General features: G+C 46.0%; 1 protein-coding gene and 1 long non-coding RNA gene across 2 annotated transcripts in view; both read right to left on the bottom strand.

Moving 5' to 3' along the window:
• Positions 1-7,647: 7,647 nt before the first annotated feature.
• Positions 7,648-10,285, bottom strand: LOC103129473 (uncharacterized). The gene is made up of 2 exons (XR_475077.2): positions 8,146-10,285; positions 7,648-8,007 (listed from the first exon to the last, which is right to left on the bottom strand). It is a non-coding gene; the product is annotated as an uncharacterized LOC103129473 (long non-coding RNA).
• Positions 10,286-10,605: 320 nt separating this feature from the next.
• adgrg7.1 (adhesion G protein-coupled receptor G7, tandem duplicate 1) overlaps positions 10,606-12,477 on the bottom strand; it is an 8,651-nt gene continuing 6,779 nt past the window's right edge. The window contains exons 10-14 of the mRNA XM_016665086.1: positions 11,915-12,270; positions 11,649-11,730; positions 11,427-11,585; positions 10,884-11,040; positions 10,606-10,812 (exon numbers count right to left, since the gene is read on the bottom strand). Of these exons, the coding sequence (XP_016520572.1) occupies positions 10,606-10,812; positions 10,884-11,040; positions 11,427-11,585; positions 11,649-11,730; positions 11,915-12,270 (961 nt within the window). The remainder of the gene's footprint in view (positions 10,813-10,883; positions 11,041-11,426; positions 11,586-11,648; positions 11,731-11,914; positions 12,271-12,477) is intronic.

Raw genomic sequence — 12,477 nt, 5'->3', positions numbered from 1 at the left:
AGAAATACAAAGTTCCCCGGATGGGGAACTTTGTATTTCTGACAACAACAGAGCTGCTCCTTTGCCAAGGAAAACAAGTCTGAATTTAAAGATTTCCGTTGGTGTTGAGGTTTCCAGTTCCCCTATTTCAGTAGATAGTGTTGACTCGGATCTCCCAGTTGTAGGGAGGACAGCATCTGCAGGACCCGGACAAGCTGAGGAGAACTTTTTCAAGTTCTCCAATGAGCTCCAGAACAGCTGGGTGAACGTTGCTTTCCAGAGCGTCCTGAACCTGAGCGTCACCAAGCGGTGTCTCGCTCAGGAAAGGATTTTTCTGGAGGCATCGTCCATCCCCTGCTGTGGGAGTCTCCTACACTCAGCTGTCCGTCAGCCCGGCAAACATTTTTGTCAACAAGACCTTTCCCCACTTCTGATGGAGCTGAGCGAGAGGAAGCTACCGTCAGATGTGGGGAAGGACTATGATATAAAAAGTTTGCTGGAGTCTGTTCTGGTCTGGTTGGACTCGTTTGGCGGCGACACAGATAGAGAGATGTATGACAACGACTTCTGCTCTAACTGTGGAGCCACTTCCCTCAGGCTCCTGAACAACGGCGCCATGATTGCTCTTCCACCGATACTATTTTCAACCAGTATATCCATACTGCTGGAGTACTGGTTGGATTTAGCATGTAAGCGCCGTTGTTCAGGCTGCGGGTCACCCTGGCAGAAAAAACACTGTCTGGCCGATAACAAGGTCCTGGTGTTTTTTCTGCACAGGGTGACCAGGAGGTACCAAACGAGAGCCACTCAGACCATCGAGGTCCCTGCAGAATGTGGGACGGAGACGTACCACCTGTCCTCTGTCATCTGTGGGGATCCGAAGCTGACGGAGTTCTACTGCTATTTNCAACAACGGCTTCATTTATATTTATGAAAAGAACTGAGAACACCAGAGGTTAATTTCTCCAGCGCCTCCTCTGGAAGATGGCAAAGGGCCCTTTGGAGAGGAGCTAAAAATATTAACATCGGAAGAAGAAAAGAATCCTAGAAGACCTAATTAGTAACCATGTTGAGGGTGGAGAAATCTGACTGGGACCAAACATGTCTGATTTAAATTTAAGGGGCAAAAGTTAAAAAGTTTTGACAGGTTTCCTGTTTGCAGGTTTCTCTCCGGGCACTCCGGCTTCCTGCCACAATCTGAAATAGGGGTTGCATCAATTAATCGACTAGTCGATTCTTTTCTCTGCAATGATTTTTTTCTGGGCTAGTCCACTAGTCGCAATCACATGACAAAACAGATTTTTCCAAGGAAATGAAAGAAGGTGGACTAGGCGAGTTCGTCAGAAAGCTCAAATTGAATAAAAATGTAAATAATTTAACAAAGACAATCTGTAAATTACAGCATAGGCTACCGCAATAGGGGCGTTGCGCGGCGCGGTGGTTAGCACGGCGCCCCGCATACAGAGACCTTAGCCCGCGGTAGTCAGGAGTCCGACTCCCGTCCTCCATTCGCTGGGCCGACCTTCAGCTCTTCAGGAACATAGCAGGTCATCGCCGCGACCTCTGACCTCCTGCGGAGGTCTAAGTGTACGGCTGTCCTGATCTGATGATGAGACCCATAAAATTATGACAGAGCTGAAAAACGGGGGTCATTAACATCTGAGAGCCTCAACGTGGAAAGAAAATAAAGAAGCGACTCAGCTCAAAGGACGTAGTAGAACTGAACCAGAGATTCAGTTCATCCTCATCCTGGATCATGAGGATGATTATCCTCATGATCCAGGATCATACTGAAAATGGCTGGATAAAGATTAGCCTATTTATTGAGATGTCCAAGAGCGATTCTGTTATCTGTTCTCCACATATTTAAATTGCAATATTTTTCATCTAAATTACTATTTTTGATTAAAATTGCTCTGGATCATCCTCATTCCTAAGGATAATCCAGAGCAATCAGGAGGTTCTGGACAAGGTGGAGGTCTAACAGAAGGTGCTGGGACCAGTCCGGGATGGCCAGGTCAGGGTTCTGAAGAGTAAAGAGGTCAAAATGGCCGCCACTCAGCTGGTCTGATGGGTGAGTCAGTGCTCCTGGTGGAAGAACCGCTCTGCAGTCAGATACTCCTGGATGTTATCGTTCTGCGGTTTCTTCCTCCAAACTCCAGAGGAAACCCAAAACACTTCATGACTCAGACCGACCAGAACCAGGACCAGGTGTCTGAAATCAGAACCATGTGGGTTCTGATTTCAGAACCCACATGGGACCAAACGTTATGGGAACGGGTCGGTGCGAACCTGCACTGCTGCCACTTTGAATGTTTTCCTTCCAGAAAACTTGGTTTTGTTTTTATTTATTTTCATGTGACTGAACCGAGTTTCTTATTGTTTGGATGAAATTCCTCATAATTATCACTTTGACCATAAAACTCACTGGCTTTTTATTCTAACTTGATTTATTTTAACCAAATTAGCTCCATATTGACCTGTTGACCTTTGCTGGATCACAGTCAGTCGGTTCCTGTGAAATAATAAACAGCTCAACACTTCGGATCAGAACCATAAAACGACTGTTTGGACTCAGGTTGTGTTGATGCTTCCTCACAAATGTCATGTATTTGTTCTGTGAGGTTGACCGTGCTCGTCAGCTGACCCAGTTTAAACCGGTCCTGGGAACCACTGCTGGCCCGGCTGGGTCCCAGGAGCCGCATCCATCTGCCGGTTTTCCACAGTGGAAACGTTCTCCTGTTCTTCTTCGTCCATTTAGGAGGTTTTATGTCTTCGGGGGTTTGGTGGTTAATTGGTTCCGCGTCCTGCAGAAGCTTGTATCAGAACATCTGTTTGGACTCTGGCGTTGGTGTCTGTTCTGGAGTTTCCAGCCGAACGCTCTGTTCTTTATCATGCTGCTGGTTTATGTTGTGATAAATGTTCCTCGGAGCCCAGATGTTCTGAACGGTTTTCCATTCGGTCCTCGGAGAGCTCTGTTCTTCAAATCTTTAATAGATTCTGTTTGTTGTCCTGCATCGAACCGTCTTGTTCATGTTCTGCGTCATTAATAATCTTTAGTAGCTTTCACTGTCGGTTCACGGATGCGTTGTTCCTCTTCCTCCTGCAGTTTTGAGCCAATAATTAGATTCCTGACGTCACGAGCTCCACCAGGTTGAGGCAGAACCTCAACGTTTCCTCCTGGCCCAGATGTTGCACTTGGTCTGCTTTGGTTTCCAGATTTGGTTGGTGGTTGGTCTTGGCAGGTTGAAACAGGTCTAATTTGGTTTTACTCTGAATTTCCTCGCCACATTTTCAACATTGGAGGATTTCCACTCTGATCCGTTGGGAGGAGATTGGATCTGTTAAAAGTTGTTTTAATGTTTCTGCCATCTTGGACTTCCTGTTTCTTGTTGGTCTTGAGGAAATCAGTTTTTACCAGAGACCTGGAGCTTTATTGATTTACCATAAATGTATCTGCTGTGACTTTGATCAGAACCTGAAACCAGTGGTGGAATAATTAAGGAGCTAACTATGCTAACCCTAAAGCTAACCAGAAATACTGGGAAGTGCTACCACAACATAGCATTTAGCAGAACATAATGCTAAACAGCTAACATGCTAATGAAACGTGATATTTTTGAACAGATCTGTTGGGTTTTGCTAACTCTGCTCCTGAATTTGATAATTTTACAATTTCAGTCAGAAAACTTGTAGAAAATCAGTAGATCTAAGCTGTTTCCTGTAGAACTACAGCAATGCTTTCTGGGTATTTGATAAACATCATTGGCTGCACAGCATTATGAGTGGAGAGCATGAGGACAGGAAACTGAACTGCTTCAAAATAAGAGCACCAATATAATTCTTTACAGTCAATAACCAAAACTTCAACACAGGTTAACTTTATTCAGTTTTAAGTTTACAGTAACAGTGAATAAATGATTTAGAGTTTTTGGGAAAGATGAATTTAAGAGAAGCTAAATGTTTTCAAAGTTATCAAAAACACTAAAGCAGAACTTTGTGTTGTTGACGGTAGGAAGAGTAAATCCTTGTAGATTCTCATCACTTTGGTTGGTTTGGTTGAGTTTCCAGTTTTCTTCCTGCGGCTGGCGAAGGGTTTGGACTTTGACCAGAACCTGGGAAGAGTTGCTGCTGTTCAGGAGTTTTTACCTGTAAAGGTTTGAGGTTCTGATGGAGACTTCAGTGTTCGTTGTCTGAAGACGTTCTTCAGGAGTTTAGCAGTTTGATTGTTTTGGAGGGTTTCCTCTCTCTCCTGTGGTCGTGGTTATCCATGAAGATCTTCTCACCTCCCCTGATCAGACGAGTCGGTACGTCGACACTTTATCTGTCTCAGGAAGGATCTTCCTTCCAGTTTGTCGTCTGCTTGGACGGCTACGGCTTTCTCCATCTGGATTCCACATTGGATCATTTGGAGTCATAAATAACGATGAGATGAATACTGTTTGTTCCTCGTTTCTCTTGTCGTCGTCTTCCTCCCTCTGACAGATGACTTACGAGGCAGAGGAACTCCCTGCTTCGTGTTGGCCTGGGATTCCCTTGTTTTAGGAAAAGTCGCTGTGGAGCGGATGTTTGGGCGGATGAGACGCGGTGTTTCAGCGGAGGAATGCCCTAAGGAAGGATGACGACTTCGGCTGCCGTCAGAGCCCAGACCACACGCGGTTTCTTTAGGTTCTGAAGATCTGCTGTTGTTGTTGGTTTGGAGGCTATAAATGGGAGCATGGAGCATCTGAAGGGCCCCATCGATCAGGACCAGGCGTGACCCATCGGTTCAGGTTGAATCTCTGTAGAAAACCTTTGTCTTTATTGTTGCTGTAACTAGATTCAGACTTGTTGTCATTTGAAATGTGTCATTTGAACATTTTGTTTTAGCTTGGCTCTAAATCCACATTTTAAGAGCACTTTTATGTCTCAAGGCCCTTAAGACTCATAAAACACCAGCTGTGTGTTGCTTTTAGGGCATATTATGCACTAAATTACGCAGGACTCTGGCGTTTTATCGCTGAGACAGATTAATTCAGTCTGAATCCTTCAACAGAACTGAGCCACCAGTTGTTAAAAAGGGGATAACGGAGGAGGACTGAAGGTACGGGACACGTTCTGTCTTATCGATACATACATCGAGTTCCTCCGTCCAGATGGCTGGAGGTGGAACCCGTTTGTTTTGTTCTGGTCTCCTTCAGTCTGTTTTCAGTTTGGTGTTCTGGGTCGGCTCCTGATCCGATCTGTTCCAGTAAAACAGATCAGATTCATCTCTGAATCTTTGGTGCTGATGCAGCAGGATGACCTTCTGGTTACCTGGAGTCGATCTGCAGATATGAAGCTCTGATGGAGGCTGATGGAGGCTCAGTCCTCTTCAAGGGAAAGGAGGGAAACCAAACCAGAGCTCAACCCATCCATCTGGACCCAGATCTGGTAGAGCTGCTGACCATCAAACCAGCTACATACGGTACCGGTTCTGAAGGATCCTGTGTGGATTGTTCCCAGTCCAGGTTCCTTGGATGTAGCTTGAGGATCAACCTGACTGTAACTCTGGTACTAAAACATTTTGCACATTTTTCTGCCTCCATTTTGGATTCTACCTCTTAAAATCCCATCCAGCCTGTTTCTGGCTGTAACTTCATGTTTTATAGATGTCTGGAAAATGAGCCGTTTCAAAAACCTCCAGAATGTAACGTAACAAATCAGCAGGCACTGCCCGTTGCCTAGCAACCATAGCAAACTCCAGCCTGTCACCTAGCAACCTCAGCTGAGCTCAAAGACATTGCATTGTACAATGGCTGCTGGAAAAGACAAGAGTTTTGTTGTTAACTTATCAACCAGACAAACACTAGCTACATTCTTGTTGGTTGTGCAGGAGGTTCCACTTTTGTTTTTCAAAGATGTAGGTTTGCTTACTTGGAGTTTTTTTTTTTTTTGACCAAATCACTTAAAAAAATTAAAATCTGGACAATTTATGTCCACAATAAGTATTTATAAACTTCCACACAATATTCAAAAATCACTTTGTGACAGAAATGATGTCATAATTTAATAGAAGGAAACTGTAAAAAACAGAACAACCAAAAAGAGATTTAGTATCTGTGTGAGGTAGATCTATAGAAAACAAAGTACAAACATTAAAAACTAGAGCTGACAGACATGATGAATGTCTCTGATCAACATATTTAATTTACTTGATGATTTTCTTGATGGTAAATTAAATGTTTATTGTTTGCTCCATAACTGCTGCCTGTGTGATGTTTTAGGATCTGAAGCTCTTTGATTTCCTGCTGTAAAAATAAACTTGACTTTGTTTTCCTTCTCATCTGTAAAGACTTTAGCAGAGGTTTGACTCCGACTGACAGTAAACACACATTTGGATGTTTTCCCAGTAAACTGCTCTGCGCCATTGTTCCTTTTTCTCTATCTGCGTTTATTTTCATGTCGTTTTACTCAAATTTTCCTAAAAGCTGCGGCGCTGCAGCGTCCCCCGCAGCGCGCCGCTCCGTCCCACACCTGATTGCAGAAACAGACGGTAGGACGAACTCCCAGCAGGATGATCCGATCCGGAGCTTCAGGATGATTTTCCAGAACATCTGTGAGGATGAAACCGGGCCTGCTGGACTGTTTGGGTTGCTTGTAAACAGGCAGCGCTGACCTCATGAGGCGTAAACATCTCGTCCCCTCGGCTTGTTCTGCAGGACGATCTGTTGAAGAATTAGTTCAAACGGAGCTTTTAAAATGAAATTGGCTTCCCAGGGCGGCGGGGCCACACGGGGCCTCCCCTGAGCCGCATGTGCAGCTTTAATGAGGAGCGAGGAGCCGCAGCTCTGCTTCTCATTTAGGCAGGAAAATCCCTGCGAGTCCAGCCGCTCTGCATCTGCAGCCTGAGCGGGTCGGATGGTCGGGTTTCAGAGCCGCTCTCCGCCTCCAGCCTGGAGCCAAACCAGAGGAGTTAAAATGTTTTCTACAGCTGGAACAAAAACAGAAAAGTGCTGCCGCTCAGAGAATGTGAGCAGATTTCCAGAGATCTGGAGAAGAAACAATAGAAGAAAATCACTGGAAAACGATGATTTGAGCTGAAATCTAACATTTCTTTCATTCCTGATTCTGCAGAGAAACCAGAGCAGATCATCGTTTTCATAGTTTCTCCTGCAGAGAATCAGAAAGATTTTGAAAGATCAGCTGCATCCATGGTGATTTAAATAAAATAGTAGCTTTAGCAGGTTTGGTTGAACAGCGTTTACATCTGAATGTTTCACTCATTAACATGGAAAACCGCTGAAAACCAAACATGAGTTCAGAGCAAACAAAGACGTCCGACTGAAAAGACGTGATGGTGATAGATTATAGATTATCGTTTGTGATATTTAAAGGAGAAAAAAGAAAACTGAGAAACGTCTCAGACTGACTTCCTGTAGCATCATGGTGCTTTGTTTTGGCTTTTTTATTTTGAATTTCTATAAAAACACAAAATGTTACAAAGTGATTTTGTTTTAGCTTCTATTGGAAATATTTCATATATTTCCGTTAGAAATATCGGAAATATATTTCCGATATTTCTATCGGAAATATTTCATATAAAACAAAACAAACTTTTCTGAGGAATGTTAGTTTACTTTGAATAAATAATTCCTTCAAATTGATGGAAAAGTTCAAGTTTACTTTTCTCTCGTCAGTGAAATAATCTGCCAGTAAAATTTTACTTTAATTATTGATTTAAAACGAGATGTTAACCTGCAGTAAAGTGACTCATAAGTTAGTTTTCCTATTTTCAGAGCACTGAGGCATTTTCAGCAGAAACTGGACCAGAACTCCTTGGTATTATTTAGTGTTTTTGCATCTGTATTGAGCTGAATTAGTAACGCTGTGATGAATGGAGCTTCATCTGCGGCTCCGATTCCAGCAGAATGAAGATGGATGAGATGTTTTAGTTGGACGGCAGGCGGATGGAAACCGCTGGATCTGCAGCGGCGCTGCGTCACGTCGTAATGAAGACGAACTGCAGCTGATCAGAGGACACGCCGCGGCCGCTTCCACTTCCACTTCCTGTTGGGATGGAAGCAGGAATGTGTCAGCAGGTTTCAGGTGATTCCGGGTGCTGACAGGAAACACGGAGCGCGGCGCGGCGGGGATCAGCCGCTGAGCTGCTGACATGAAGAACGACGTGAGATGAGATTCACTTACAGCAGCCGTCAAACCAAAGAGGCTCAGCGGCTCCTATCAACGGGACGGAGTCATCCTGATGAAGATGGACGTTCACGGACGGACGGACGGAAGGAAGGAAGGAAGGTTGGATGGTTGGATGGATGGATGGATGGATGGATGGATGGATGGATCACACGGGAACGTTCCACCTGTTTTCAGCCATAAAGTCAAACAGTGTTATTTCTTTCTTCCTGTGATTTTCTGCAGATAATCTGGGTTTATGGAGCCTGACGGGGGAAATGGAGCGTGAGGAAACGGGCCGAGATTTTCCAGCAAAACCTTGGAGAGAATCTGAGGATCTTGGGTGTGAATGTGGAAAAATGTGCTGGAGCCCTCCTGCAGAGCCTGGAGGTGGAGCTGGGAGCCAGGAAGCCTTTCACACGGAATGATTGGGAGCCACTCCGGGGATTTACGGCTGTTTGGGTTCTTGGCGAGGCCCGGCAGGGATAACGATGGTTTGGCCTTCGCTTCCACAGCAGAGATTTAGGAGGACGCTGGGAGCAAACGCCTCGTTTTTCAGGACGAAGATCAGGAAGTGGAACCTGAACTGAAGCTTCTCCAGATGCTCCTCCATCCAAACAGATGCTGGTTCTGAGTAGAGCCTCAATGTTTGGTCTCATCTGCTGTGAGAACACCAGGACCAGATCCCAGTTCATACTAGGATCAGTCCCAGTTTGGTTCTGACTCACTGTGTGATGATGCTCTGGGTGTTGAGGTCACAGTGACCCGGTTCAGACCAAACTGTCACAGGTTCTTCGCTCCTGTCATGTTTTTGGTGTAAAACTGTTGAGTTTAGAAGGAACTTTTCTCTCCTCTGGTCTCCACCGGTTCCTCACCATCAGGACTCTGGTCCTGATCCGGTTCTGAAGGTTTTCTGTTCTGATTCGTTCACAGAACGTCGACCGTCAGCTGAACCTGTTTGGTTTGCCGTCTCGGTTACCTAAAGGTAATACAGACTAGCTGAACATGTTCAGGACGGTTCTTCAGACCCAGCAGGTTCTGGTTCTCTGGTCCGGATCTGGTCAGTCTGGTGAAAAACCTTCTGGTCATGTGACGATGGAGAACCTTCTGGTTCTGGTTGACCCAAACCTCTAACATTTCAGGTCTCTCCCTGTGTCAGTCATTGACCCAGAACCATGTTGTGCAACCTCAATAACGGTCCCCTGAGGAACTTCCTGGGAACCATTCTGTCCCCCTCCATGCCGTCCTCTTCCTCCTCTTCATCGTTCTGAGTCTGTGAACATTGGGAATAACGACTACATGCCATAAAATGTCTCAGATTCTTCAGAACCAAACGGGTCAGCCTCCCCAGCAGAACCACAAAGCCCAGCCCACATGTGGTTCCAGTCAGAGGAGGTCCACTTTTGTCCCTCTCATTGTTCGGTTAAATCAGAACCAGACGGTCCCGCCCGGCCCGGCTGCACGCCCACACAGAGGAATCAAACGGGCCTGCGCCGGCCCGGTTATGTAACGGCAGAACACGTTGGAGCTTCAGGTGTTTGGTAAACTCATCAGAACCACATGCTCAGTGGGTTCTGTTTCATTTGGATCACAGGGTTCTGCGCGGTTGCGTAACGACCCGGACCGGTTCCTGTGTGTAACATGAGGGGGCGGAGCTTCAGGGCTAGAGGTGACCAACCTGAACCAACAGAACCGGGTCCTCCGGCCCGGTCTGGAGTCTCCTGAGTCCCTTCAGGACTGTTCCCATGGCAACGCCGCGTGGCGCTCCGTCCCATCCTTCTGTGTCCACAGCAGGTTCCGGTTCTGTTCAGTCCGTCCTCCACAGAGGGATAAATTTCATCTGGAATGTTCAGAACCCGGATCAGAACCACCTGGCCCCTCCCCCTCCCGCCGTGCTCACCTGGTCCAACTCAGAACCAACAGAACCTTCACTGTGTGGTGGTGGAGATCTGGCGCCCCCCAGTGGCCACAAACTGGAACCATTCAGAACCACCAAGACTGGGTTCTACAGAACCCCGACCCAACAGACCCGATATTCATGGAACCAGAACATATGTGATGAGTTCTTAGAACGTCTTTAATGGTTCAGATGATAAAAACAATAAAAACACGTAAAATAATCTGAGTTCATATAAAAACATTATAAAGTTCAGAAACAATAAAACGAGACAAACTGGATCAGAACCAGCAGGCTGAATATTTACTGGTTACATTTAAAATCTGATTTTAAAATCTGATTTTAAAATCTTAGATTTAAAATCAGCTCTGCAGAAAAATTTAAAAAATATCCAAAAATAATTAATCAATAATATATCAATAATATTGGTGTCATAATGCTGTACATCAGAGGAATATAAAAAAAAAATCACTGATCCATCCATCGATTGGACCTCGTTGGTTCTGACTCTGCAGCTGGTGGATCGAATGTTCCTGATTGTAGATGCTGGTGTTGGTCCGGTTTTGACCCGGTTTCTGGTTCTAGATGCTGGTGTCCTGGCTCTTTGTGTCCCGGTCCTTTGTGTTCCGGTACATGTCTGAGGTTCTGGACTGGCCCCGGTTCTTCCACAGGTGGTACGTTGTGGACCTGAGGCTGAACCCGGCGGCGGAGAGGCGGCGAGCGGACCGACTCGCTGCAGCCCGGAAGCTTGGGGTTCTGGCCGTGAACAGGATGAAGATCTGGAGGCCCTGCAGACACACAGCGGACCGTCACCAGGTTCTGCTGGGCCGCAGCGGACCCGCACGGACCCGGACCCTACCTGGGTGGTGGTACACAAGCAGAACAGGATGCTGCAGGCCAGGTTGGCGGTTCCCGTGGTAACCAGGACCAGGTAGCCCAGAGTCCAGGACAGACCGAGCAGAACCGCCAGAGAGAAGCTGACCAGGAACTTCTGGGTCAGGGAGGAGCGCCTGGTGCTGCCGGGTCCACAGAAACAGAACCAGATAGATCAGGCAAAACGTTATGACCAGATAGTCACAGATACATCTGTATAATTAATGTCTGGGGAAATTACTGAATAAATTATAAAAAATGAATTTCCTGCAGCTACTTTTAAAACTTCCCGTTATCTTAAAATGTTAAAAGATTTAAAAAAAGAATCAAATTAGTTTTAAGTTGTTTTATGTCTGAAATTACAAAATGTTTTAAAAACCCGTATTTCTGTGCCAGTTTGATTTTATGGGTTTTTTTTTGTTGTTTTTTTTAATTGTCATTTAAAGATGATTTCATTAAACTTTTTTTTTTGTTTTTTGCTGTTTTGTTTTTGCTCTGCTCAGAGTGTCCAGCAGGGGGCGGTAGTCACCTGTTGAGCTTGGGATCCCCCCTGCAGGTGGTGAGCGAGGTGAGGCCCAGCAGAACCGCGTTGTAGAGCAGAACCAGGCCCAGCGGCACGATGAAGGCCCAGAACATGGGCTTCCCAAAGCTGAACTCTTGGTTCCAGTCCAGAGCAGCGAGCCAGCAGCTGCAGAAACAACCGGGTCAACAAACGGAACCAGAACCAGAACCCATTTAGACCATAACTCACAACTCCTCCTGTCGGTACGCCAGCGGGTTCTTCACCCGGTATGTCGCTGCCAGGGTGATCGCCGTGACAACGGCTGGGACTCCTGACCAGAAGCAACAAAATGAAGCAGAACCAGGTCAGAGTTCTGGTTCTGATCAAATATTTATTCTGTGAAAGTCAATAATGTTTGTTTTGTTTCTATCTGCAGACAGTTTCTGCATGTTTTGAATTTAAGAAATAGCAGAAAATTGAGGTGTTTGGCAGCTTTGGTGTCTGAAATGTCGTACCCCATCCGACTCCCCAGCTGAGCCGGGTCCAGTATGACGGCAGGCTGCGCTGCATGGATCGGACCAGCAGAACCACCTGGGTGCCGTACATGCTGTTCCATGAGAAGGTGGCCAGCAGGAAGAAGTGCAGAAGCGCCGCCACGGCCGTGCAGGAGCCGCGGTCCGGCTCCACATACTGGTCAGACTCCAGGATCTGGTTCTGATCACTGGACGGCTCCTCGGTACTGTCCTCAGGTCCGGAGTTCTGGACTCCAGACAGGAAAGTGATGATGAAGGCCAGCAGACTGAGGCAGATGCAGAGCAGAGACGTCTTGGAGTTCAGGCTGGTTTGTTTTTGACGGGATTTCATCTGGAAACTGAGCAGAAACAGAAGAAGAAGAAGAGGAGGATCGTCTCTGGTTTGGTTCAGGTTTTCAAAATGTTTCTGACAGGGGCAGATCTAGAAAAATATTTATGGGGTGGCAAGAGGGGGGCAGGGATATTTTCAGGGGTGGCAGTATATATATATATATATATATATATATATATATACACACACACACACATACATACATGAAATATTA

The sequence above is a fragment of the Poecilia formosa genome, unplaced genomic scaffold (genome assembly GCF_000485575.1).
Source record: "Poecilia formosa unplaced genomic scaffold, Poecilia_formosa-5.1.2 Scaffold548, whole genome shotgun sequence".
Taxonomy (NCBI): Eukaryota; Metazoa; Chordata; class Actinopteri; order Cyprinodontiformes; family Poeciliidae; genus Poecilia; species Poecilia formosa.
The sequence above is the reverse complement of the archived record's forward strand: the minus strand, read 5'-3'. Positions and strand labels throughout refer to the sequence as shown.